This window comes from Epinephelus fuscoguttatus, linkage group LG3 (assembly GCF_011397635.1).
Source record: "Epinephelus fuscoguttatus linkage group LG3, E.fuscoguttatus.final_Chr_v1".
In the NCBI taxonomy this organism is placed as follows: domain Eukaryota; kingdom Metazoa; phylum Chordata; class Actinopteri; order Perciformes; family Serranidae; genus Epinephelus; species Epinephelus fuscoguttatus.
In genome coordinates this window covers 42128147-42155805 of record NC_064754.1, presented here as the reverse complement: position 1 = coordinate 42155805, position 27659 = coordinate 42128147, and the positions used below count along the sequence as shown (strand labels likewise).

Below are 27659 nucleotides of genomic sequence, written 5' to 3'. Positions count from 1 at the left end.
TTTAATTTTAATCCACCAAAATGTTGGTGTACTTGATGTTTCTCAGACCTGTAATGTGATGTGATCAGTGGCAGATCTTCCTAAAAGGGGACATCAATGCGTCCTCATCCAAACTCTTCAAATACCTTCACTATTTCAGTGGACTTTCACGTCTCCATTTGACAGGCCAGGTATCCTCCTGCGTCTGTTGTTGACATTCCGGGATGCCACGAATTTGCGCTTGTTACATGCATTGTGTCTTTTCAAAGTACACTTCTGTTTTCACAGGAAATGTACAGTTTCTGCTTATTAGATGCATACAGTCTTTTTCAAAAAAAACTCACAACATCACACCTCGTACTGACGTTTCTTTTCCTTATGCAAAAAAGCATGTGGTTAGGTTTATAAAACATCATGGTTTGGCTCAAACATTCACACAGGTGAAAGTCTGGGGTTTGTTGTATCCGTCCACCGCCCCTCCCACCTGCCCTATAGGAACTTTCCAGCTCCTTATATTAGGTTTTTACTCGCAGCATTTCAAGCAGATGCCATCTGGAGACTGATGCATCTTTCATGGCAGTATGACACACTGCTGGGTGGGGTTATCAACTGGTGCTGCCCGGTGTGTATCATTCTGCTGGGAAAGGTGCCTTTTTGCATTGGTAATGGTCAAAATCACTTGACAAAGCAGCAGTATTTGACAACTTGGGAATGAGAACAGGCTGGGGACATATCCCTAGAACGCCACCAAGAGTGATTCTTATTGTGGGGCCAGGAGAAGCTTGTCTAGGGCGCCTAATCTACTATGTCTGGCACTGGATTTGATGACACCATAGGATGAAATAGGATCCGTTTTTCTAAAGGAAAATATGATTTTCCCAGTTCAATTTGACAAAAGAAACCTACACACAAAGATGACAAGGTGGTAGGAACGCTTTCACTTTGCCTCCTTTCATTGGCAGAGTGGAGTAAACACATTCATGAATGAGGCAAAGTGAGGACATGACAGATGCTCAAAGAGTGTGATATGCAATGGCTGGAGATCATGCAGTTACGAAAGCTGAGGTTATTCATTCTTTTCTCTTTTTTGCTCGGTTTTATATGATCTTTGAATAAAATTCATAGAGGCTGTTATTATCTTTAACACCATTCAATTACTTTAGAGCGACCTTCACACAGCAGTTCAGAAACTGAAGAAATATTCTGCCTTCAAATTCTATAGCATCCAAAGTAGCCTAGTTGGCTATTTTACAGCCCTTTTAGATGGTTAAAGTAAAGCACAAGTTACATATTCAAGGCATGTAATTAATTGGATGGGATTACTTGGGAGTGAACAAAAGCAAACTCCACTGACGCCGTTAAATGAACTGTGAGCACGCTCTGATGCTCAGCCTCAAAATGCAGTGTGACACACCTGCAAGCTTTCCTCTTAGCAATCTGCCAACAGTGTGAACCGTAACTAAAGTGATCATATTTGTTCTGCATCATTGGTTGGTTTGTAGTGGCAGTCACACTGTGAGAACACCGTCAGAATTTTGCTGCAGGCTGTCTTTGGTATGCAAAGCTCCAACGTGTCTGTCTGGACTGATGACCAAAAACATAGTTTTTCTTTCACTATTGGCAACACTGTAAAGAGACTTTTGAAGCAACTAAAAGACGACACAGTCTATGGTGCAGAATATATGTTGATGAGGGTGAGTCATGTAGCCTGCTGTAATATTTTGTCGGCGTGGGTTTTTTTCCCCCTATGCATTCTCTATAAGTCCTGTGGCTATATATGAATCAAAGAGACACGGTTGAGCAGCAGGATGCAGCTTGAGAATCAGTGTGATCAATATTTTATTCTGAACGCTATCTGAGGTTCTGTGCTCGTAGGCACAATGGTAAACCACAGTTTTCATGTCACAACTAAGTGATACATATTTTTTTCAGAGAGATTTTCGGGGATGAATGAACTTTGTCAGTCATGCAAACCTGTGAAGGCAAACAGACCTGACAGTTATCTCAAAAGATTAAAGAAGCATTTCACCGCCGGAAAGATAGCCTTTTCACAAAAATGGGTTGTCTGTGTAGTAGAAAGGTGCAGTTACTTTCAAAATTGGTTCTACGTGCACAGAGTAAACAGAAAAATGTCGTAACAGAATCTTGGTCCATATTTAAACCGTGATCCAAGCAGCAAAATCTGCAGTTCTTTGAATGGCCACATGAGGCTGGCTCCAGAGGCCAGTCAATCCTCACAGACCCCCATTAAAAATACCCAACTTTAAAGCAGAAATAAACATGTTTACAGCCTGGTTTTGGTCTCTATCGCTAATTCCCCCCTTCATGACAACTCTGCAGGGGTGATATTTCATATAACTAGCTCCTTTTAAAAATGATTAAGGCTTAAAGTCACATATCATTAAGGGCGGGCCACTTTGAGTGACAGGCTGTCTGTTAAAAGTGTCCTCAGCTTCTCAGTTAGAGCCACCCCTCAAATTTGGTCAGTACTGCCTGCAAAAAACCAAGATGGCGATGGCTGAAATCTTAAACTCGAGGCTTAAAAATGGAAGTCCACAAACCACTGTGTGACTTCATGGTAAATACGTCCATCATAGTATTTGCAGCCTCTGTTTCTACAATACAGGAAATGGTCCACTTCCTGTTCAAGAACAGCCTTGGATTACAAACAGTGCACAAAAGTATGTGTCTGAAAACATTTTAGGTGAGAAATAGACAATAGAATATCAGAAACTTGGTTTATATTTGATCAGCACTGCTTAGTTTTACAGTTTGATCTGAGTTTAAGAAAGAGAAAGAGAGAGGCATCTCTCTCTTCATCTGCTTCTAAATGATTTTGTCTGTGCAGGTGGGCATAAGAAAATGCGGTACAATCTGTACTTGAGAGCTGGCAAAAATCCAGTTTGGCGTTATCTGGAGATGAGCAGGGAGATGTGGGTGCTGGTACAATGGAGCAAAGTTTAACATAGTTCATTTACACATACTACCCATGTTGTTGGTACAGAGCTGGTTGAGATCAGAAAAAAATATTTTTAGACAGAAAATTTACATCAGATGAGGGTTTTTTTTCTTTCATAAAATATATGGTATAAAGAAACTTGAGATAAATTAATTTTAGGAATGAGCCCAGTTAGCTTCACATTACATCCTCTGCATGTATATGTCATTGCTGCAACAGTAATCTCTAAAAACTGATCCAAAGCTCAAGAAGCCCTGCTAAATGGACTTTGTGGTGAGACTGTTTTGTCAGCTGCTGTTTCCAAGATCAAAAAATTAACTTTTAATCTCAACTCAACTAAAGCCAACATGGAGGAGGTGTCCTAAAAGGGCAGAGGAAAAAAATGGAAATTTGAACATGATAAACTGGCCAAACTCCATTTGCTGATGAAGATTATGTGAAACGATCGACAGCTCAAGCACAGCTGGTAATGCTTTAAAGGTCTAGCATGTAAGATTTAGTGTCATTTAGGGGTGAGGTTGCAGATTGCAACCAACTGAAACTTGTAATTAGGACTATGGGGGCCACCGCAAAAATGCAAACGGCCCCATCTAGAGCTGGTTTGTCCATTCTGGGCTACTATAGATCAACATGGTGGACTCCATGGAGGAGGACCATAGATATAAATGGGTCATTCTAAGTTAACAAAAACACAACAGTTACTTGTTTCAGGTGATTATACACTAATGAAAACTTTGAATATTACATTCAGTTTCTGCCAGTGTATCCCCCTAAATCCTACACACTGGACTTTTAAGGGCTGATGCCTAAATTGAGTGAGAAGCAGAACATAAAGGTGGATAAAACAACATGAGTTTCTTCCTTTTAAAGCCATCACCATGTCCTCTCACTCTCCTGCCATCACAACCGCGTGAAGTCTCAGCCATACATCTCTGAGATCTCTGATATCCTCTTTGGAACATGATGAAATCCTAAAATAGGATTAAGAATCTCAAACAGCACAATCCCATGTCCCCTGTCAGCTGACAGCCACAATCGGCTCGACTGAGAGGATGTCAGTTCTTCCTGTGAGGACCTGCCTGGCCGTGAAGAGCACGTGTGTATCTTTGATGTTGTGGGACTGACTGGAGGAGGCGTGACTCTGCTGTGAGGAGGAGTGGCCCGGGTGTGATAAGGTGTGCCTTGGCCCTGAGGACTCGTGGTTGTCGGGCCAGGCAGTCCTGTGACAAGGAGCAGCAACAGGGCGGAGCTCTGGCTCCAGCCCAACCACCACCCTTCGCCTCTTCCTGCACATGTCAAAGAGCAGCCTCAGCTCTTGGCGGAAGGTGGGATTCAGACAGCAGTAGATGAAAGGGTTGTAGCAGGTGGAGCTCATAGCCAGCCAGTGAAAGCAGAAGTACAGAGCATTAGAGGAGTGGATGGCCTGGCTGGACAGCAGCACCACGTAGCAGTTGAGAGGGAACCAGCAGACGGCAAACACCCCGACCACCAGGAGCAACATGGCTAATGTCCGCCGCCGCTTTCTTCTCTGGGCAGCGTGCTGAGCTGTTGTGGTGTCACCGATGGCGTTGTGACGCCACAGCCGGCAGGCCACTGTGGTGTAGGAGGCGGTGATGATGAGGAGTGGTAGCATGTAGAGTAATATGAAGGTCAGGAGGTCAATGTACTGCCAATAGACATCTGAGGGCTCTGGGAAGTCTGGCACACACAGGCTGCGCTCCTTTTCCTTACTGGAGAGAAACAGAAGAAGCAGGAGTGACAGATTACTGAACAAGGTTTGGATTAGGTCACAGGTGAGTGTAGGGCTGCAACTAACAACCAAAAAACCCACAATTACTCATTTAATTATAATATATGATGAAAAAGAAGCAATGGCAAAACCTCACACACAAGACAATTTTTGGCATTTTTCCTTGAAATCTGATTCAAATGATTTTTTTTTCATGCTTCTGCACCAGTGTTAGCCAGTTGTCCTCCCTCTGTCCGTCTGTCTCTCTTTTTCTCATGAGCACAATTTCTCAAGACAGGGACTTTCTTCAAATTGTGGCAATAATGTCCACTTGGACTCAACAACGACCTGATTGGATATCGATGTTAAAAGATCAAGGTCAGTGTTACCTTGCATCTGTCTCATTCTCTCGATGGCGATATGTCAAGAAAACCATAAGGGAATGTCTTTAAATTCAACACAAATGTCCACTTGGATGGAAGAATTAAGTGATTTGAGTTTTGTGGTCAAAGGTCAAGGTCACTGTGACGTTACAAAATACACTTTTGGCCATAACTCAAAAATTCATATGCTAATTAGGACAAAACTTTACACAAATGTCTAATGGAGAGAAAAAGTGATAAAGCCATGCCACGCTGCTTTGTGTTTCCATTGTCAGTTTAGACACACCATGCCACGCCAAGCCATGCCGGAGATGGACCTCCACCACAATAGGCCCAAAAGCCAGGCCGCCTGATGTCTCGCCGACCGCAATCAAGCCCAGATGACCCCCATTCTCCCCCCCAAACAAGCATGTGTGTTGCAGGACTCTACTCACCTCTGTCTGAAGACGAGAGAGCAAGGCATTTTTCAAAGTCTCTGTGTGTTCAGCTCTCAGTGCTTTTGTAGCTTTTACCAGAATCTCATGTTGTGTGGAGATTAGTTTCTCTCCTGTGTCCTGTTTTCATTTTACATATGTTGGGGTATTTACCTCACTCGGCAGCACCATAAATGTTGGGGTCAACACACTAGGCTTCACACGGAGGTACCAAATATGTTGGGGTTTAATTGGCTATTGGAAATAATTAATAATTATTATTAATAATTAATAATTATGTTAAATACTGTGACTTAATTAACATTAAATCACCTCGTGGGACACCATTCCCGTAAAAGGAAGAATGATAGCCAGTTAAAGATATCAGTCTCATAAAATACGCTAAACTATTAATTTGGAGTTTGATTAATAATTAAATTAATGACAACAACCAAAATTAACAGTAATGCCTGAAGGATTTCGGAGTTCTTGACACAGCAGAGGTTGACTATTCATTCACTTTTGTGCAACATTAAACAGACAGCAGGTATGATTCCAAAGAATTATATTTATTCACAAATTAGCAAAGCAAACCAAAACACACAAATTCTAACTAACTATATACAAGCTTGGTGTGTATATGTGTGTGTGTGTGTGTGTGTGTGTGTGTGTGTGTGTGAGAGAGAGAGAGAGAGAGAAAGAAGGGAAAGATAAAGGCGGGTGTGGTGATCAAGGAGCCGTTTGGCCTACAAAGCAAAATGGCTGACAACAGAGAACTACCAAAATGGCCGAATCAAGGCTGCTTCAGTTTCGGGGGAGGTGTTTGTCTGACCGTGTGGTCAGGACAAAGACAAAGGAAAAGAAGCAGGAGCTTTGAAATGCCTGTTTGGGTGTAGCTCTGTTGAAATCCTGTTTGTTAATGAGTCTATGTCAATGTGATTTGTGTTGTTAATGGTCTGGATTAGTGCAGAGATTGTTTGTGTGCAAGAGTCTGTTTTTGAACAGTATTAGCAAACTAAACACTTAGCTTTGGCGAAGTCAACTAATCAATGACCTAACTGCCAACAATCACAGCAATAACTCCGTAAACAGCATCAAATCACATACAACAAGTTAAACAGTCTTGCTTAGCCTGTAAAGCTGTGATAAGCTATGCCCAGTTGTTACATTACCGATCCTTGAATGGATGGGAGAAAGAGTCACTCGGTGGTGTGCTGCTTTGTTAGCTGGCAGAAGAAGGCTGGGAATATGGTTTCAGCTGCAGTCTTTGTTGTGTCCTTTGTTCCAAAGGTTCTGATCCAAGGAAGCTGGTCACTCGGGGTCCTTGCAGAGTTAGACGCTGGGTGCTAACTCACTTAGTTCCTTGTTGCTGGAAAGCTAGTTGCAAACCTCGTGTTTGCCAGAGTCTGTGATCAGCTGCTCTCCCTTTAGTGGTTGGGGCTATGGAGCCAGGGTCTAGGCCTCTGGGCTGTTCCAAGCCCAGCTGGAGAGCGGTGTGAGCTGTTGAAGCTCCAGGGCAAGAAGAGAAAGAAAGATCTGAAGGGAGCAAACCTTGTACAGATGCCTGTGACATCAGAGTCACATGTCACTGTAAAAGGTCTTGTCCAATCAAGTTTTGGGACTTGAGTTTCACTGAGGTGTGAGGTGAGAGCTCCTGTGGAGATGGGTGTGGCATAGCCCTCTTTGTTTGAAGACAAAGAGCATGCAGAGGAAAAAGCCTTTAAATTGTCCAGTGATGATTTTACCAAATGATAAACCATCTGTGGTCCTGTGAATCCCAACACATAGCTGCTTTATTTTACCGTTTCATGTTATCCACCATACTAATTATGTGAAGTTGCTGCTCGAAAACAAAACTCAATAAAATAATGGGAGACTTTTATTGTGAAGAATCTAAAGGAAATGAAATGTGTTAATTACTGAATTGGCAGAATGTTGTTAGCAGCTTTTCTTCAATAAAGACAAGTCTAAAATACGGCAGGGAGTCAAAGCAGAAACAGCCACAGTGAGATGTTGATGAAGAGCTGCAGACAACAGGCTCTTACTGCTTCTCTGCAAACAGCTCACCTCCAACAGGTGAACTTGTTTTACCTGTCCTGCTGTGGAAACACATGCAGCAAACACAACAGGATTTTTGCCATGGATCAGCACTCTGCTTTTGAATGTCTTCACTCAAGACACGTCGTCATCAGTTAAAAGCCCTTTTTAAACAGGAATTGTGCAAATTTGCAGGAAAGCCTAATCAGTCTTTTTTCAGCATTGGCAGTATTAAAACAAAATCAGGGAGTGCGGCAAAATGCCGCCTACCTACTTTTGTTTATACAGAATGCACCTTTTTCGGGGCAATGGGGGGCGTGAGCAAGTAACAGAACGTGTAGCTCAGTGTGTGACATAACCAGTGACGTGGGAGGGAAGCTGCGGAAGGGCAGTCCTTCGGCGATTCTCATAAGTTGGCCCGTTCTTCACCGTCCCCGTCATCTGACGGTTAATGGCCTCTTCGTTTGTGAGGGCAAGGCAGGTGCGCAATTATTTGTCTCCCCAGTTGCTCATTTTTACAGTGTCTGTCAGGTTTGTGTTTCCCTCTTGCTACTAGCTGCTCGCTAATTCCTGCTATCAGCTGTTTCCTGTTTATCCACCGCCAGTGGGTCGCACGTGCGGCGTCATCAACATCTTCTCCCACAAGTCATCAACAGCCCCTCCCGTGGCGGAAGGCCACAAAATTGGGCACCTCGGATCAACTTGCCAATCCGGCTCTGTGTGTCTAAACTCTCGCAGCTTGCCGGCAAAACGGCCCAACATTCACGGAAAATCTGGCAGTGTAAAAGGGGCTACAGACACACCTTCAAGAAGGTAGCCCTGTTGTAATGGAAATGCAAATCCCTGCTGTGCTGGGCTGATGGCCCAGACCAAACCAAGCCAACCCAGCCCATGACTGTCGAAAAGGTATTTAACTTGACTGGTTCACGGAGGTATACAACCACAAGATGGTAATTCTAGTTTTTGTTTGCTGATTAATATCCTGATGATCAAAGAATCTTCAGATATCTGAAGCGCTTGGAGGCTTTTCTGTAAGCCCATTTTGATTTTGGTTTTCATTTATAATGCCATGTGCAATAACCTGAATATGAGTCATTTGAACGTTATACCTGTTCTATTTTGTTTTTTCTATGACTAGAGCTAGGTCCTGTCTGTCCTGTTGTATTGTGTTTTGTTTGTTGTTGTTGTGGTGGTGGGATGTGTTTAGTGATTATGTACTGTCATGTATGTAGCATTGTGTTTGGTGTGGACCTCAGGAAGAATAGCTGTTGGTTCGGCTGCAGCTAATGGGGATCCTAATAAATGAAATGAAATCATGGACTCAAAAACATTAAGAAAATGCTTTTATGAGGAGATATAAGCAAAAAAAGATTTTTCATAATGGTACTGACAAGTTGTGCTTCCTAAATCCCTTGCAGGTACTAATTCTACTTCAGCTAAACCAAACAGTTTATCTCTGACCACTGAAAACTCCAAAGTCCGTCTGTCTCTTCAGAGTTTGGGTGTCATCCTGGACAGTACATTGTCCTTTGAGGCCCACATCAATAATGTTACTATCGTCTTTGCCTGTGACTTAAACCTCATAGCGCTTTTATTCTCGTTCACTCTTTGGTTCCATCCAATATTGATTATTGCAATTCTGTCCTCTTTGATCTTCCTCTCAAGAGTCTTCAGCATCTCCAATCGGTACAGAATTCAGCTACCCGTATCATTACTAGAACCCCTGCCATAGAACATATCACTCCTGTTCTCCAGCACCTACAGGGGGTTCGTGTTAAATATCACATCGACTTCAAGATTCTGCTTCTCACCTTTAAAGGAAATGGCCACTTTAGATTGAAAATACAGACAGTACTTACTGACCCTCACTGACCCGCCGACAAGAAGTCCAGTATAGTTTTTTAATCCACAAAACTCATTCGGGGTATCGGAGGATAACAGCTAGCGGGATTTTTCCATACACTTGAAGTGCATGGAACCCATGTCCAAAATCATTTTGAAAATGTAATAAACTCAGCTAATGCATTTCAAAAACGTCAGAACGGCTCGTCTGTCATAATCCAAGTGCCCTGAAGCCGCGGTATGCAAAACTGAATTGAAAAGACTAATTTACTGCACTTTTATAGCATCATTTCTCACCGTGGTCAGTTAGCCTGCAGGCACGCTGTGTTTACATTGCAACTTGCGACGTCCAACGACGTTCAGAGACGTCCTTGTTCTCATGTCTCATGAGTTGCCATGTAAAGACAGCAATGTTATCAATAGGACATTCCTCTACATCAACTATTTTTTCTGCAAGTTTGCCACCCACACTGGCAAAATTGTCATTAAATCCAATAGCTATATGAGAAGGGTAAATTCTGCCCCCCGATTTTGGAACTCTCTCCCCCATGACATTCACAAGATGGATTCCCTTTCCACCTTTAAATCCCATCTGAAACCTTTTCAGGTTGGCATATTCAATCTGATTTAATAATGATACACTTATCGAGATCTGCACTAACTTATTATTGTATATTACTGCATTGTTTGTCTAAATGACATATGGATACATTGTTGTTTGTTTATTTTTTAATGTGTATAGTACGGTGTCCTTGAGTGCTTTGAAAGGCGCCTATACTACCAGCCCACGTATAACAATAACAATAATCTCTCATATTTTTCTCTTGTCATCACATGTATGGAGTCTAACCACCAAAGTCTTCCTTCATTGCCAACCACATTAATTATTATTCTCCACTTTCAATGGATCTCTCCTTATTGAAATGCATGAGTGTGTATCATTTTACCTGTATGTAAAAGTCAGTAGTTTTTGGTAGATTGCATGAGGGAGGGAGAAGCAGCTGGCCATTATCCAGATAACACCAACCCACACACCGCCTTGTGTCAGGGACATGCGAGGCCTCAAAGGATGTAAAATCACCTGAAACAAAATCAGCACACACAGATCAAAGTCAGTGCAAACACACTCACACACACACACACACACACACACACACACACTGAATCAATACTATACATCATTCGTTCACATCTGTGTACTCATCTGGGGGTTGATTTCTAATATCAGCTCCAGAAATGACTCATATCCAATTAAAATCCACAGTTGAATAATATTACAGGAGGTCAGGCTAATTTGTAAAGCAGCACTTCAGCATGTAATTTACAAGAAGCACTTTTTTCAGTCAAAGCTTTGACCGGTGGTAAACAGCATCCCATTTTCTGTTTATCAACCTGTTGGCTCAGTGTGTCTGTGCTGTGTTGGACAGTTGCCTGGTTTCTGGTACACAAACTGAAGAAGTGTCAGAAGGAGAAGGTCTTTATATATTTGTTTACTGTGAACTTGAGTTCACACTAGTGATGACCGCAGAGACACAACGTCCCTGCTCAACTGTCTGTACTTACTCGGTGAAGCATCAGCCAACACTGACAATACCAACTGAGTGAGCAAGATACTGCTTCCTGTTCCTCTGACTGCAATACAAGAAAGTCTGTGGGGAAATGCAACAAAGTACATTTCCTGTACTTGACATACTAGAGTATTTCCATTTTATGCTATTTTATACCTCCACTCCACTACATTTCAGAGGGAAATATTGTAGCTTTTAATCCATTACACATTAACAAACTACGACACTGTATTGCTCTTACATGTACTTTTTAGTGATGCAAACAGAACAATATAATATTCTATAATAAAATAATGTGACGGGACCATTCTGCAAAATGAGAACATCTATTTTGACACTTTACTGGTCATACTAACAAAACGATTAAATATTTGTTTGTATGCATTTTTTTCCTTTGCCCAATTTATTAATCTTTATGTTAACTTTTTTTAAATTAATATTTCATTTTGGTTATAGCATACAATTTCACATTTTAACATGTCAGTTTTTCTCATACAATTTTCAGTGTTTGGAAAGTAACTTTTGAAATGTAATGGGTTACAGACTGTTAAAAATGCAGTAAGTACAGTAATGTAAATAACTTTATCAAAGTAATGTAACTTGTTACATTTGATCACGTTTTGACTACTTTTCTTACAAATGTTTTAAACTGAGCAATAAAGCTTAAAAACTGTCCAAAAATAGGCTGTGTACAGAGAAGGCATTCCCGCAGAGTTAAAATGTAAAGCAACAAAATGAATGTTAAATTCTACAATATAAGCTTTTTTTTTTTTTTTTTTTTTTACCAGAAAGAACATATTTGAATGTAACCCCTTGTCACCAACACCTTCATTAGTAACTTTAAGTGAATGACATATGTTTTCTCAGTAATTGTAACTAAGTTAATTACATGTAACCTGTTGCTCTCCAACACTGACAGTTTTCAGCTATTTTTCCAGCAATAAATATTTTTTCTTATTTCAAATGCATATGGGCGTCTGGTGTGTACGTATGGTGTATCAGAGAGCAGTGGAAATTGAAGAATTCAGATCATTTACTCAAGTAAAAGTACCGACATTGTGCATTTGATTTAAAAATCCAGCATTATGTAAAAAAATATAGAAGGATAAGCAACAAATGTTCTTAAAGAATCAAAAGTAAACATACCTTTTCTGTTTCATATCATTTTATTATTGCTATTATATGCTTCATATACTGTTGGGTATTTTAATCTTTAATGATGCATCATATTTTCTAAAATTTGTTTTTACAATATCTTTGCATGAAAAGGAACTAGAATTCAAAAGTGTTGAATACATGTATTGAGATAAAAAGTACAATATTTCCCTCAGAGTAGTAGTAGTTGCTGTAGAGTGTAAGTATAAAGCAGCAGAAAACTGTGAAGTAAGCAACACTCAAGTAAAGTACAAGCTCCTCAGAATTATACTTGAGTACAGTGCATGAACAAATATACATAGTATTACTATTGGTAATGGAGTCTGGCTTTGGCAGAATAAAGCTGCTTTCACACTGCCATGCGGTAACTCCCTGCCTCCAGTCATTTCAGTTAGGGGCAGGCAGCAGACGGGGAAGTGGTTTCCAACATGATAGTAGGAGTATGAAGTGGTTGCCACCCACATTCACCTTGTTGAACTTCTGGCGGTTGCCGCTTGGATTTTGCTGATTGAATAGCAGGCATCATGGAAGCAAAAAGAAGACAAGACGGAGTAGCTGATAATGTTGGCATCTGAATACTCATGAGGATAACCAGAAGAAAAACTGGGACTTGGATAACATTTCCACCAAACTTCAGATGCCTGGTAAATTGTCCAGATATGTAAAAATCTTTGGTAATTTCAGTGATTTTTGTTGTCTTGCTACAGTATATAGCTACAAGCTAGCTTGCACTTCTGCCAGTGTTCACATGGTGGCAACCTCAGGGGATGAAAAATGAAGCCAAAACTGCAGTACCTCTAATGTCCACATGAGGCTAGCTCCGAAACACAGTAGATCCCCATAGACCCCCATGTTAAAATGCCCAACTTTACAGCAGAAATCAACATGTTTACAGCCTGGCACAAGAAATGATTTTGGTCTATATAGCTAATTTCAGCATTCATGACAACTGTACAGGAGTGAATCTTTATTTAACTCACCCATTTATGTGTTATTAAGGCTTAAAGTTACACATAATTAAGGGCGGGCGTCTTTGAGTGACAGGCTGCCGATAGTGTCCTCGGCTTCTCATTCAGATCCACCCCTCCTCCACTCCTCCACAGCTCCAGCCACTCGCCCAAATATGGTCACTTCCAGCCTATTCTCCTTCAGAGTTCAGGGTTGTGTGTTAAACAGTCTAGAATTGAAGCATCTCAGAGATCAAACTGTGGTAACCATCTCTGCTGTGAAGGAGAGATTCAGCTCGCGTACACAATGTCACTAACAAAACCAATTTAAAAAAAAAAAAGATTTACAAAATACAACCTTTTATGTTGCTTTAGGGTTGTAGACCGGCAAATATTGAAAGAAGAATAAAGTAGACATTTAATAATCTCTACAGCTGGTACTGGTTATTGAATGTTAAGAAGAAAAAAGTGTTCTAATAAACAAATGGGACACAGCCTTCGCTGCATAACTGGGGGAGATAACTGACAATACTCCATTATAAATTCCTACTAATATATTAAATGGAAAAGAAGACTTTAATTCACCAGTAGGTGTGGCTTATTGAATTAAGATGAATTTTTTTCCCAGGTGTCAGTGCTGATGAGATAATGTATGTAGTCATAAATCATCTTCGAATATATATGGCTCAAAGTAATTTCCAGCAACAGCAGCAGAGGTTGCATTAGTCATCAAAATTGCTAGTAACAATTTGACCCAAGGATGCTGAGAGGCTGTCTGTGAATTTATGCAGTGGAGGAACATTTTACAAAGTTAAAGTACAGCTGCCACTGAGTGAAAATGTTTGATGTTTGATATGCTGGTACATCATGGACTGGAAATCTTTTCAAATGCTTCCCTTTGTATGATCATCCACCTGTACTCTGCTGTGTTATTTGATTGTGGATGACTGCGTATGCATAATGCATGGTCCATGGATGTAAATGACGCACTGTACATTATAAATAGGAAGCCATTCCAACACTTAAAATAGCACTTTAATAATACCTGTGGCAGATCTGTACAGCACAGGCTAAATTACAACAGAGAATGGACAGCTGCTAGACCTGTGGAGCATAAAGTGGCATACAAATCTAATTACAATAATTAAAGACTTAAAGTAAAACATCACAGCCGCTGTGGGTGCTGCATCTTTTCAAGGCCATTAAGTTGTATGCATATCATTTTAATGGTATTAGAATATTCTCTGTAGTTGTGGCCTCCATGGCATCCAAAGTGTGGAGCTTTTCCTGGCTAAAAGTCAAATGAAACATACCAACATTTGACTCACAGACTTGCCTCTTGGTCCCACACCTTAACCTGACAGTGTAGTTGCAAATTTACAGGTACACCCACATCTCTGACATTTTGAGATGCCTGAAATTACTTTGAATTATTATTCTCCACCCCAACACTGTCTCTCTTCATATTCAGCACCCTGGACAGCTCTGGCAGGAGCGCACTGTTGTCATGTTTCCGATCCATTTTCGGTCACAGCAGGGTTTGAATATGAAGTGTGTTCCCACTGGAAAATGAAAAATTAACGCACTCAGTTTGTGCGTACACTAAAATACATTTGATTTTTGAGTGGTAACCACAAAGCACAAAGCTACACACAAAAGAAATTCAAGAAGTTATGAATGGCTGTGTGTTGTTTAGGGTTACGTGGTCAAGGACAGATGTTATTTTTCCCACTCTCAATAAACAGTGATCTCTTTGATTTATAGTTAAAGAAAAATAATATTGTCATTTGCCTTGAAAAGTCTTTTTTCATCAGCATGCCTTTTCTAATTAGTACACTGCTACCTGTCTGAGTGTCTGAGACGCCAGTCATTTAATATATTTTATCATAAAGAATATCATTTATTATATTCTCAATTATATATATAAATGTCATTTATTTTATTTTGAATTAAATGAGACTGTGACTTACACAGATTTGTGTAAATTTGTGGCCAAATTACAGGAGCTGGATTTGACTCACAGGCTGCTGTTTGCTACCGCTGCCGTGTGCACTATCAACCCAATCACCAGAATAAATGTTGGCATTGTACAGTTCTGCAAACCATGCATATCTTACATTTGTATGTTATTATGTAGCAGATTGCATTTCAACAACAGTTAACATTTCTAAAACATTATGGTTAACGTGGATAAGTTAAGGCACAAAAAGCACTTGGTTATGCTCAGGACAGGTCACTGACATTGAAAAGGTTAAGATTGATGACAGACTGTCAGCTCATATACTGTACTTTGTCACTTTAGAAACATTGATATGGTAGGTTTGAAATATAAAATGTTTCATGTCCATGGTTTGCATAAACTTCCAATGCATTGCAACATTTTTTCTGGCAACTGAGCTGGTACTGTGGACTTGGGACACATTATGTGCTTGCACTATATTATTTCTCACTGTCTCTATCTTCAAAATACTGTAGTCCACTAGATCCACTCTGTGCCAGCTTAACTGAGTGTAGGAATTTTTCTGTCTTTTAATTCTTTGCTTCATATATTGTGCTGGTCTGTCGTGGTGAAGAGGGAGCTGAGCCGAAGCTATTCGATTTTCTGGTCCATCTACATCCCAACCCTCACCTATGGTCATGAGCTCTGGGTAGTGACCGTAAGAATGAGATCACAGATACAAGCGGCGGAGATGAGTTTCCTCCATGGGGTGGCTGGGCTCAGCCTTAGAGATAGGGTAAGGATCTCAGACATCTGGAGGGCACTCAGAGCAAAGCCAAAAGGATCAGTTGAGGTAGTTCAGGCATCTGATCAGGATGCCTCACGGGCGCCTCCTGCTGAAGGTGTTCCGGGCACGTCCCACTGGAGGGATTACATACCTCATCTGGCCTGGGAACGTCTTGCGGTCCCCCAGGAGACGCTGGAATGCATTGCTGGGGAGAGGGAAATCTGGGGTGCTTTGCTAGGCCTGCGGCCCTCGCGACCCGACCCCAGATAAGGGGATGAAAATGGATGGATGGATATTGTGTTACAAACTGGCTCAAGCAGAGTGACAAGAATTCCCTTGCTAGAGATAAACAATGTCTTTAAATTAAACTAAACTAACTAAAAAAAACATTAGAGTGTTGGAATCCATCAGCAATGTATGGATGTGTGAGTTTCTGTGGAAGAGTTGAGTAGTACAAAAACAAACTGTCCCCATAAAAGATAAAAATGGAACTAAAATTGTGATCAACTTTTATGCAAATGTGAAGCGAAAAGTCCTCTTAATGCAAAACTTAAGTGATAACTGAGCAAAGTTAATCTGTTTATGGAGATTGTGAGATCTGATTAAGTTCCAGAAAAGCTATTAAATGCACTTTGAGGTGAGAACATCTTTGCCATCTGGGTCCAGGTGTTCAGAAGTATTCTGATGGGATTTTTGCTATCGGGTTGGATCAAATTCTGAAAATGGGTTGTTCAAAAGAAAGAAAAGGATAATGAAATCAGATTAGATCATGCAATCTAGTCTTGGTTCTGATCTGGATCAAACTTTTAGTATGTGTTCAAAACCTTTTAGTTGGATTGGGATACATTTGATCTGAAAGACTGCATTATCCTGGGCCCAGCTGTTCAAATTTGTTTGGAAAGCCCATATTTTGTTGTCCAGGATCAGCTAATCCATCTTACTTTTGTACCACTTTTTTTAAAGCAACATAGAATTGGATCACCCTGATCCAGATACAAACTTTTCTAGATTACCAAATCCTTATAATCTATGATCTAAATGGAACCAAACATCACAATGTAGGCTACAAGCTATATAAAAAATCAGGTAGAATAGCCACTGGGGGGTAGTGTTGCTTTCGTCAACGAAAAGTATGACTAAATATCGTTGTCAATGAACCTTTATCACGTGATGAAAACGAGACGAGACGCAACGTAAATGGTGGTCATGTGACGATAACTATAATTAAATATATAATGCAATATTGTTGACGAATAAAAACGAGACTAAATGTGGTTTACAAAATAAAACCTCTGCTAAAATGTCTCTTCATTTTCATTGACCAAAACGAGACGAGATGAAATAACATTATAATGTTTAGTCGCATTATTATTATTATTTTACAGTATTTCTGTTTCCTAGGCTGTGCGTCACACTGCGCGACGGATTACAGTCGCGTGACGATATACAGTATAACATCATTCGCTCTCATGTGATATTGCTTTTATACAACAGTTCAACAACAGCTTAAACAGCAATGCTGAGTAAGGAAATGTTAACAAAAGGTAATGAAATAAAAGTATGTTATGTAGCTCCGCGATCCCCCAGTCTGTTGCCAGGAACTCACAAGCTACTTTGTATTCACATTGATCTGCAACTGTGTAACTTCGTCCAGTTCGGCTGATGAAACGTTGGCAAACTTGGATGTTGGCACGGCCGGATTCAGCTTCCACTCTCCCTCATCCTCATCAGTACCTCATCAGATTGATAATTCCTGACCGTGTTCGCTTAATTTTTGCTCCTCTCCAGTTGGTCGAGCTCGGCTGATGTTACACAAACACACCTGGAGGTCTGCACAGAAGAGTCCTGGCTTTCCTTTTCCTCGTCCTCTCCTGACGACCACTCATAATTTAATTCAAATTTAATTTTGGGGAAAATATCCATCTTCTTGGTGTAACGCTATAGTGTCAGTTTGTGTCAATGTAGTGAGTGTGACAGTTGGTTAAACAACGGCTGTATTTATATTTATTACACGGCTCTATTAAATGCTGTATTCTGATTGGTCAGTCGCGGCATTCAGAGGTCTGATATTACTGTGTAATGACTGTTGCTATGTAGCCCAGCTTTGCTAGGGACGCTGGCCTGACAAGAAGATTCAGCCGTTGCTGGCAGGGCAGGGTGCGCATCAGGGTTCTGTTCCCTTGTCGGAAGTTATTTTCCCAGTATTCACCAGCTCATTATATGTTATCTCTTACCTATAACAACTGTGAGCAGAGTGATTTTACTGTTACAAGTCCCAGTGATGTTATACTCTATATCAGCACTCACGGAATGCCTCTCGTCCAATCAAATTACTCGGTCGGAACTAACTGTTGTATAAATAAATATATATTTAGCTCTAACTATAGGAGCTAATTTAGAAAAGAAAATTTTGGTTTGGTTATTCCATACAAGGTACTTATACTATATTAACTGGGTATAATAGAATTGCATTACTAAAAAGAGACTAAAATACAATTTTCATTGACTAAAACTAGACTAAAATGTCATCAGTTTTCATCGACTAAAACGAGACGAAAATAGTCATTCTGACTAAAATAAGACTGAAATGCTCAGACTTCTAGTTGACTGAAACTTGACGAGACAAAAAAAGAGTATGAACGTGACTAAAACTAATAAAAACTAAAATGACAGTTTAACACAAAGACTAGACTAAAACTAAAATTAAAACAGGCTGCCAAAAACAACACTACTGGGGGGTCACTTTAAGTGTTTTATTTGAAAAGATAGGAAACAGCAGATGGGATGCAATTGTTAGAAACTACTTTAATATAAAGAGATAAAGTTAAAATTAAGGTATTTTCTTTTTTTAATTAATGTCTGTTAAGTCACTATCTATCATCAAATGAGGTAACACAATGGTAACTGAGCTTGTGGCCCACTGATGAAAGCCCTTACATTTGCAATATTATATTCTGCATGTCTGACATAAATAAATTCATTGGCAGTGTTTCTCAAGGGCTACTTACCATTTTTAATCACAGATGACCAAACCAGATTTATTAAAAAAAAAAGGTTACCACAGGACAGGAAATTATTCAGTATCATCCAGTACTCCAGTAACAGTAAACACAAAGGCCTTGTTATCTCTCTCAATGCCGAAAAGGCTTTCAATAGGATAGAATGGTCCTAACTGTTCGGTGCTCTGGAAAGCTTTGATCTTGGGGAATTTATTAAATTGGTGAAGCTGTTGTATTACTCCCCGAGGGCTTGTGTTATAGTTAATGGTATGAAATCATCAGAATTCACACTGAGTAGGTCTACTAGACAGGGGGATCCAATTTCACCTTTGATTTTTAATTTAGCAGTTGAACCGTTAGCAGAAGCTACCAGATCACATGATAATATTTCAGGGATCAAAATCGGACACACCATTTATAAAACTGCTTTATATGCAGATGATGTGTTATTGTTTATCTCTAGCCCTCGGGAGTCTATACCAGCTTTAATGTCAATTATCAATAAGTTTGGATTATTGTCAGGCTATAAAATTCATTTTAGTAAGGATTGGATTGGATTTTCCGAAACTTATGTATTATAACTGGCCCTGTCATAGTCATATTATTTATGATTGGGTGCACTCCTAACTGGCCCTGTCATAGTCATATTATTTATGATTGGGTGCACTCCTATCTTAAAGGAGGCCCTGAACTGTTTGAAGTGTGGGAATGTGCCCCTCATACATTACTAGCAGAGCTCACAAATATTGGAAAGCCACACCCTAGACTGACAAAAAATCTGATCATTTCAAATACAGTTAAAGTCTGGAAAGCATTGTCCCGTTTTTTTAAAAGGAGAAAGTGTCCATCATATCTGACTCCAATTAGGAATAATAGAAATTTCCCTCCAGGTATTCAAAATGCCATTTTTTGATCTTGGTATGACAAGGGTATTAGAGTTATAGGGGACATATTTGATGATAGTAATGTCCTTTTGTCCTCAGAAATACTAGAAACAAAGTACGGTTTGTCACTGGTTGATTTTTACATGTATTTTCAAGTCTGTCATTTTATTTTTACAGAATGTAAGATTCCCCAGGATAAGCCCCTGTTGGGGCCAATGGAAGAAGCTGTCATACGTTTCACTGGTACAAAAGGTTTTATTTTGCATTTTTAGAATTATTTTCTATCCCATGATCAGCAAAAGATTGATACAGTTCTGAAAAAATGGGAGAAAGACTTAAAGACTGAATATGAAATGGACCTTTGGGATGCATGTATTCAATCCTCTCACTCAACTTTTTTGGGCAATAAATATAAAGAAATGCAATACCGGATTCTCCACAGGCAACACAGGACACCATATTTGCTGAACAAAACTGACCCCAGTCGGTCCCCAATGTGTATTACATGTAAGAATGAGGTTGGAGTATATTCATTGTTTCTGGGAATGCCCCAGAATTGTTCATTTTTGGTCTCGTGTTACAAAAGAATTGAATTTAATTTTCAAATGCAAGCTTTGTAAAGACCCTGGGAAATACTTATTGGGCCTGCCATCTAAAATAGCAGGAGTACTAGACCCTGGGAGGTCCAAACTGTTAAATAAGCTTCTTCTGCTAGCTAGGAAATGTATATTGTTTAATTGGATTCAGGTAAAGCCTCCAACCATTACACAATGGTACAACGAAGTTTTCAGAGTCTTGCCAATGGAAAGACTTAGTGCCAAATTAAGGGGAAAGACAACACATTCTTGAACTTATGGTGGCCCTTGATAAGCTATCTGTCTAGGGACTACAGTACAGTGATCAACAGGGGTAACAATTCCCTTATATGGAAGCCCCAGAGGCTTTGTTACACTTCATATAACAGTGGGTAATGTAATGCATGTGCTAATGTGTAAATAACTGTTTATATGGTGGTTTATATTTATATAGCTTATATATATATATATATATATATATATATATATATATATATATATATATATATCATGAACGCATGAACTATTCTGCCAATCTGTCTAGAAAATGATGACAATGAAACAGAGATCTTCATCACTGAAACCTTAAATATTTTTTGTTTAATACTAACAGCTATAAATATATATATATATTTAATATACCTTACTGAAAGGCTTCATAGGTAGTCTAATGTCTACTTTATCTATTTTATCACTGTAGCGGTTAAACACATTTTGTGCAAAATTTAAATAAATGTATATATAAATGAACAACTTTAAAGACTTATTACATTTTGTTCCTAAAATCTGCTCTGAATCCAGTCTTTTGCTGGGATCAGGATAATCCTGATTTTTTGGATCAAATGTATCCCAATCCTACCAAAATGCTTTAAATAGCACAAACTGTTAAGGTTTGATCCAGATCTAAACCAAGATCGGATTATATGATCTTATCCAATTTCAGAATCTTTTTTTTTTCTTTCTTCTGAACAACCAATTTTTAAAGTTTGATCAGATTACTTCTGATTGGGCCCTGATCCCAACAGAAGGGTGAATTTAGGCTGGATTTTAGAAATAAAATATAATTAAACTTTTAAGTCACTCAAATTTATTTCTATTTTACACTTTATTTATTTAATAGTTACTTTGATAAAGTAGATAAAGTAGTAATTAGGCTATTAAGCCCTTTGGTACAGTAAAGTAAAAAAATAAATAAATAAAAGGATGTTGTTCCAAAAAAATAATACCCCCAAACAACTGTCAAGACAACAAAAATCATTTTAAAATATAATCTTCAAAAATCTCTGTTCCTTTCTCTTTTGCAGCACCTATGGCGATAAGTGGTAATTGCAGTGTGACGGCTGGCAGACTGCCTACATTTTGATATGGAGTCTCATGTATTGCACTGATTACCCTCATTGGGTAATTTTGAAAAGTTTGTATCAGTTTGTGATTCAATCCAGTGCTGATTTGAAAAAACATCACAAAAGTGAAATGGATTAGCTGATCCTGGACAGCATGGGATTTCCAAATATGGGTCATTCTGATCCAAAATTAAACATTCTGAACAACTTGGCCCAGCTGTTTCCAGTCAAAAATGAACTCTTTAGTGTTCATAACATGTACACTGCTTGCTTAAGAACAATCCCACAGTACAATGCCTATGCTAACAGTCATAAATCACTGTCATAAAACACTGCTCCTGCAGCAGTGAGACAAAATGATGATCGATGAGAATCCCTGTGTCCTGTACCGTATGAGGGCTTACTGCTCAGTGGTGACACATTTTTTTGCACTGGGAGCTTTCACTGTGTAGGCATTGGACTGTTTCGTGTAGGGGAAAGTCAGTGAATGAGACGGTAATGTCAGACAGCTGTAAAACACGATTACAGCTTGTAACCTGCAGCGTGTCTCAGGTATCTCCACTTTACGTAACAGTGCTGTCACTGTCTTTCTACAAGCAGGTGGCAGGTGCATGGTAAAAGGAGTGGAGGAAGAAAGTTTGTGTGGGTCATGAATTCATTGTTGCCTTCAGATACAACAAGAGAACTCAAGAAGCTGAAAAAGAATCCATTTATCTTGCATTTCTATCAAAAATGACGACTACAATACAGCATTTAAAAAAAAATCCATTTCCTAAACTTATCAGCATGTTTTCAGTTGCACTGGTTATACAACTTTTAGAGGCTCTCAAACTGTGAGGAGAGCTGAGATGCAAACTAAACACCAGGAAGTCATTTATTGTAGCTTGGCTCTCTGATTTGGCCCATTTATATGCAGTGCCAGAGATAGGAGCTGTGGCAGCTGATGTGACTGCTGTGAATCACAGAGGTGATTAAGGTACTTTAAAAGCCCTTAGCACCTGATTGCTGTAGTTTGTGTAAAAATGTGTACTTCTGAGTCATAACTCATAATACAGTGTTTAGAGTCAGTATATATATTTTCTTCCCTTCCAGAGAGATGCCCCTGTGGCTGAGACTACTCTAACGTTATGAGATTGGTACTCAATCAATATGGTAGCAGCATTTTACTATGGTTGATTTAAGTGGATCTGGTTTTATATAGTGAGTTAATTTAGTCTTGTGGCTCCCAACCTATGGTCAGAACCCTCCAAAAGCTCACAAGATAAATTTGAGAGATCCTGAGATGATTAATGAGAGAGAGAGAGAGAGAGAGAGAGAGAGAGAGAGAGAGAGAGAGGGAGAATCAAAAACAAAGGGAGAAATACTGGATAAAACCGGGTATTTAAAGTGAACTAGACAAGTTTTTGCTTTAACTTATCACTCTGAAGTAAATGTTGATTGTACAGTGTCATGGCTATAGAGTGCTCCAGAAGTGAGCACGTATGACTGTGAAGCTTTTATGTGGCTAAATGAGATTACAGAACGTCATCGCCCCGAACACGGCTTTACAACCTCGTTGTGGTGGAGGCGTTAAGTCATGTGACTGTTGTGTAGTTTGTTTATAGCTTCATGTTAGCTTTTTTACCTCTGGTGATTTCATTTAGGCTCCAAAAATCAAAAAAGTGTTCATTTGTTAACATTTTCTTGCTGAACAAAATGTTAAAGTATCACAGAGTTTATTATTTGCAATAATCCCAAATCCAATCAAAAATCCCATTGACCTTTTAACTGGGGAACCTGGAAGACCCTAGCTTCCACTTCTACAGAAAAACATCATTCCTGGAACACTTGATACAGTAATGGCACTATTAGTTTTTTGATTGATTCCTATAAGTCTCGCTTTCACTGTGCAATTCTGTCTGCCACTTGGTACAATCTCCAGGGAAAATGAGTGCTCCATTTACAGCACAAAGGAAATGTGTCTGCCAACCACTGGGCAGCTATCAGTAGCTATCCCCAGTTACCTAAGAGTATATATGTAAGGTCTTTGCAGTTACTATCCCCAGTGGTGGAAATGGTGGACGGTGGAACAACTGAAGTAACTGTGGAAACTGTGTAACGGAATAACATCATCACAGTAACATCACTTAGAAACCCAACGGGGGAAAGATGAAAAGATGCCTGTTTTCACTTTAAATAAACATCTGAGAAGAGGGGAAAAGTCTCTGTTGTTGGTGGAGCTGCTTTCAACTTATAGACATCATAAAAAGGGGCTTCAGAATAGGACAGAACAGAACCTCTGGTTTGATCTTCAGAAATGTATTTTAGAAACTTAGATGTTTTCGTTTGATGTAAAATCCTCATCTTAAGAGTAGCTAGGAGCTATACCTGTCAGATAAATGTAGTGGAGTAGAAGGTACAATATTTATCGTTGCAGTGTAATGGAGAAGTGTATTGTAGCAGAAGATAGGAACTCTCAAGTAAAGTAAATGTACCTGTTTTTCTTAAGATCAGTAATTTCTCCTTAGTGAATTCTCAACACTGTCTATGGGACAGAACTTTCAAAAACTGGACTTAATTGCAGGCAAAAACCCCTCACTGTCATGCTCACTATTAAACTATATTACAAGAGTATTGGGACCACACCTTCTGAATACAAAATTCACCTTAATGGCAGCTAGTTTCACAGCATAGTGTTCTATACATCACACATTAAGTGGCATCAAGCTATATGCTCTGCACGGACAGATGAGCATCATAGATATTTATAGACCAACCTGCCGACGGTCCAGAGCGATGGCAGTGAGTGTGAGCGTGGAGACGTGCAGTGAGCAATACTGCACAAAGCGACTAATGTGACACATTGTCCTTCCAAACACCCAAGTGCTGTTCACGAACCGGACCTGAGGGAACACACAACACACACACACACACACAAGAGATCATGTATCTATTTACCAACCTCATCCATCCATCCAGACATTAACTGACACTGTTCAGTATAGTTCCTGTGAGTTTTACGAAAACCACTGAAAACAATACTTTACCCACAAAATGACCATTTGTATTACTTTTTCACCTGAAGAAAAATTGTATAGTCTTATAACCTTCCTCTCAGATTTTTAATATGTATGTTGCATATATATTTTTCCTCGATACTTTTTGTGATATTTTTCCAAATTACTTGTATTTTCCATGTTATTGTACTGACATTGCCATATAGCTTTTAAATTACTTTTAATACTTGCTGTATATTCTGGTCTGTCTTTTGAAGAAAGTCATCTAAGAAGGGTTTTTTTCGAGCCCTCTTCTTCATAGACCATTATAGACAGTTTTTAAGCTTCCTTTCTTGATAATTTTTTTCCCACTAAAGGTCATAAATATTATACACTGAGAGATTGTTTAAAATGTTTTTTCATGTCTCTATGAAGGTTTTCAGGGCTCCTTTAAACATATTATATTTATAGATATGTTATTTCTTATTTGTCTCTTGATTAAAGCTGTAGTTGGTAACTTATTAAACAGAATACATTTTTTGTTAAATTGTTACTATATTCACACAATACTAAATGAGATAGGTAATCTGTAGAAAAACCAAACAAATATACTCCTCTGCCTTATTGCCTTGTCGCACTATGACCTTACCACACTTGAATAAAAACAACCACCCAGAGCCGAGGAGTCTGTAATGTAGCTGTCAGTCATGTCACTCTGAATCAATAAAATATATATGCAGGTCCTGTGTGTTCCTTATGAGTTCATTTGGATCAGACACTTGCTGTGTCTCAAATCACATTCTTTCATTAGTACACTTCCATGTCGTATACTATGTGCACTATGTACTCATTGGCTTAGTGCGCGAATTTCGACAGGGTTGCGTTGTCTCAAACCAAACATGGCTGTTGTGCACTTACCGGAAATGACGACCGCATATTAGCTAGTTAGCAAACTAGCATTAGCATTCACTTTATCGTTCGCAGCACCAAATCATTACAGACTGCTAAATTAACCCAATAAACATACTGCTGGCTTATACCCAACAACAGTATATGGTGCTTGGTGCAAAAACACATATATAACGACAATGCAGCGACATTCACCGGGTCCATGTCATTGGTCCGACAGCCCATTGGTCCAACATCCCATTAGTCCGATGGTCCGCAGTGCTGAACGGCTCCCGGCGGGCGTATTTCTGCCTTGATGATGCACCGCGACCGGCTCTGGGTCAGCTGGGAGAGGTTTGAGGCGGAGCAGGCTCACGGCTTATGTGTTCGTCACTTTCTTTTTCATTTTAACCCACACCAAGATCTTTTCCTGACCCTAACCAAGTGGTTTTTGTGCCTAAACCTAACCAGACCTTAACCACAGGGCATCATGATGATTTCGGAACAACGGGAGTCGGAACAATGGGTTTAATATGGTCGGAACAATGGGATGTCGGACCAATGGGCAGTTCCCCATTTACCATCGCACAGTCCTCGGCCGCCATATCCAGTTTGAAAAGTGGTCCTTCCCCTACTGCTACGTAGCCAAGATGGCGACCATTGAGGGCGAGAAGTGTCCATAGTTCCACACTCAACTTCTTGACCGTTTTGAGTGCACCATCCGGGTACTCATAGTGCACTGCATTTTTCCATACTTCTCAGTGTGAATGCACTTATGTACTCAAAATATTAAGTGTAAGTACAGAAGTATGCGATTTGAGACACAGCAACTGTCTCTATATTTTGAAGTACACAAGACAGTCTGTGAAATAAATATGTCCCTCCCCCTCTTCCTACTGCTCCTAATGGCATTTGCTAGAATCTACCCCAGCGCACCAAAAACAACCTATCAGAGCCAAGTCTGTAGCAGCTGTCAGTCATCTTAATCACTTCTCATGAACTTCATTGCTTATTTTTCACATCAGATGTTTTCAGAAACATATTTTACTGTAGGTTACTGTTTGGCTGTAGATTGAGAAAGTTTGTCCAGCTGGTGGGTGGTGCTTGGTACTTGAGTTGACCAATGCCAACATCACAGACTTTCTCGTTTTGCAATTTGTATACTAAAGTGCTAAAAAAAAAAAAAAAAAAAAAAAATTTGAAAATTAACTTATCAGAAAAGTCTTTGGCAATTAAGGGTGTCTCAATCAATTCATTTAAAATATAATCATTCCCGATGTAGTTATGAGCCATTTTTACATTTTTTGAATCTCTTAAACAAATGAAATGAAATAAAACACACACACACACACACACACACACACACACACACACACACACACACACACACACAGAGTTACACTTTCTCTTTGTAATGACACAAATGGCGCCATCTTCTGGTGTCTTAATACAACACTGACGGCACAAAACAACAAGACACATCGGTGCAGGTGTGTGGCTCAAAGCAGCCTTGTGCACACATTTGTTAAAGTAGTGGTGAAGGGGGAAAGGATGGGTGGTGGGGTTACTGGTAAATTAAAAAAAAAAGTTTCCCCATAAATATTTGTTATTCTATGATTAAAAACTTGTTTTTAAGACACAAACATTTCACTTCACATTTCACTAGCGTTCCTAATAAAAGTTTGCCTTTTTTTCCAATTAAAAGAGCAGCCCATAATGGAGTGTAGGCCTACTGGGCTGTGCTATATTCCCATCAGTAATCATGTCCTATTAAAGTTGAAAGGTGGTCCTACCAGGGTGAATGGCGTATTGAGGACAGTGATGAAGATATCAGCCACAGCCAGGTTCATAATAAACAAGCTGGTGGCGGACTGGGTGCGCTTGTTTTTCATCACCACATGGCACACCAGCGTGTTCCCGAACAGGGAGATCACAATGATCAGAGAGTACGCGGCTACCAGCAGCGCCTTGACCCTCCTGTCCTGCGACTCCCCGCCGCGGCGCTTCTTACTCGCCAGAGAGCGCCAGTCCTCCAGCATCCCCTCGTCAAAGTCCAGGAGGAAGAATCCAGAGGTCCGGTTATCCAGCCGCCCCGAAACGTTCAGGAAATGCTCCGTGTAAGAAAACATCCCCTCTCCCAGAAGTGAGGAGTCGTTGAGTGACTGTCCCGCTGCTGCTGCTGCTGCTGCTGCTGCAGCGTCAGGGCTGCATGTCCAGAGCACCACACATAACCAAACACACACAGCTCTCATTTTAC

At 39.8% G+C, this 27659-nt stretch overlaps 1 protein-coding gene across 1 annotated transcript; it reads right to left on the bottom strand.

Annotated features, from left to right (window-relative positions):
* On the bottom strand, window positions 1-27654 carry gpr83 (G protein-coupled receptor 83). Its single transcript, XM_049571358.1, has 4 exons — window positions 27196-27654; window positions 24296-24421; window positions 10290-10423; window positions 1-4668 (listed from the first exon to the last, which is right to left on the bottom strand). Exons 1-4 carry the CDS (start codon window positions 27652-27654, stop codon window positions 3957-3959), a joined length of 1431 nt encoding a protein of 476 aa, XP_049427315.1. The 3' UTR covers window positions 1-3956.
* Window positions 27655-27659: the final 5 nt, after the last annotated feature.